The following is a 1,114-nucleotide window of genomic DNA, read 5'->3' on the forward strand; positions in this document are numbered from 1 at the left end:
CGTGTGCGCACCCGATGCTGGACGGGCGGGTTCACTGAGAGGGGCCCGGCCGGGGGCCGCTCTCGGAATATTAGAGCGTCCCCCTCCCCCCCCCCCTGCCGTGGCACGAGAGCCCTCCCTCTCTGGGGGGGGGAGACCCCCGCCCTGCCTTGCCCACACACACACACCGCCGCCCGCCGGGCCGGGGCGGTGTCGATTGGAGGGTGCGCGCCCGCCGGGCACCGTGCCCGCGCCGCCCCTCCGGAGGAGATGGCCGTAGACACGTGCTGGGCTGGGGCTGGCGATGGGGGAGCCGGGCAGGCAGCTGTATGCCCGAGAGAAGATGCGCGCGCCTGGTCGCCCTGCCGTCCGTCCACACCTGTGGGCCGGTCTAACGCCGGGGCGAGAGCCGGGCCATCAAGCCGGCGAGGGGCCGCTTGAGAGCGCGCGCAGGTGCAAGGCGGATGCGGGGAGCCCGATGAGGGGCGGCGTCATCTAGTGGCAGCCCTGCGTCCAGCTCGCCGGGGAGGGGGGGGGTGCGTCGGCTGCCGCCCGCCGCCCCCCGTCGCCGTGCCTGGGGCCCGGTGTGATGCGCGTGAGGGCGATCGCCCCGGCTCGCCCCCCAGGCCGCGGTCGGGACAGAGGCAGGCCCAGATCCGCCCCTCTTGTCATGACTAAAATTTAGGTTTGGCCCTGCTCGGTAGGATCCGCGCGGATCTCCACTGCCAGAGCCACGCCCGCGACCCGGGCTCGGTGACAGCCGCAGGCCGAGGGGCTCAACACCCAAGAAACAGCGCCAGATCGTGGCCGGGCGTCCCAGCCGGCCCAGTGCCTCGCGCGGTTCTGAACAGCGCTTTTGGACGCGCGTGATCACCGGCCAAGAAGTCACCCGACCTCCCGGAGAGTCGTCCGCGCGGCTGGCCGCCGCCGCCCCTGCACGCAGAGCCGTTTCCTGGGATGCTTGTGTGGGGCCGGGCGGACGGGCGAGCGGGCGGACGGGTGGGCGAGCAAAAATCAGGCAGAGAGATAACCATAACCGGGCACAGGAGGGGGGCGGGACCGGGGGGCGGGCATCGGTGGCGTGGCGCTCTTTCCTGCCCGGGGCCTCGGGGTGCGTGTCACACCCGGGGCGGGG

At 73.5% G+C, this 1,114-nt stretch overlaps 1 protein-coding gene across 1 annotated transcript in view; it reads right to left on the bottom strand.

Moving 5' to 3' along the window:
- H696_01930 (succinate dehydrogenase [ubiquinone] flavoprotein subunit, mitochondrial) overlaps positions 1-1,053 on the bottom strand; it is a gene marked incomplete at both ends in the record, with an annotated part of 6,126 nt that extends 5,073 nt beyond the window's left edge. The window contains one exon of the mRNA XM_009495831.1: positions 1,024-1,053. Within this exon, the coding sequence (XP_009494106.1) occupies positions 1,024-1,053 (30 nt within the window). The remainder of the gene's footprint in view (positions 1-1,023) is intronic.
- Between the last annotated feature and the right edge of the window lie 61 nt (positions 1,054-1,114).

The sequence above is a fragment of the Fonticula alba genome (genome assembly GCF_000388065.1).
Source record: "Fonticula alba strain ATCC 38817 unplaced genomic scaffold supercont2.3, whole genome shotgun sequence".
Classification (NCBI taxonomy): domain Eukaryota; order Rotosphaerida; family Fonticulaceae; genus Fonticula; species Fonticula alba.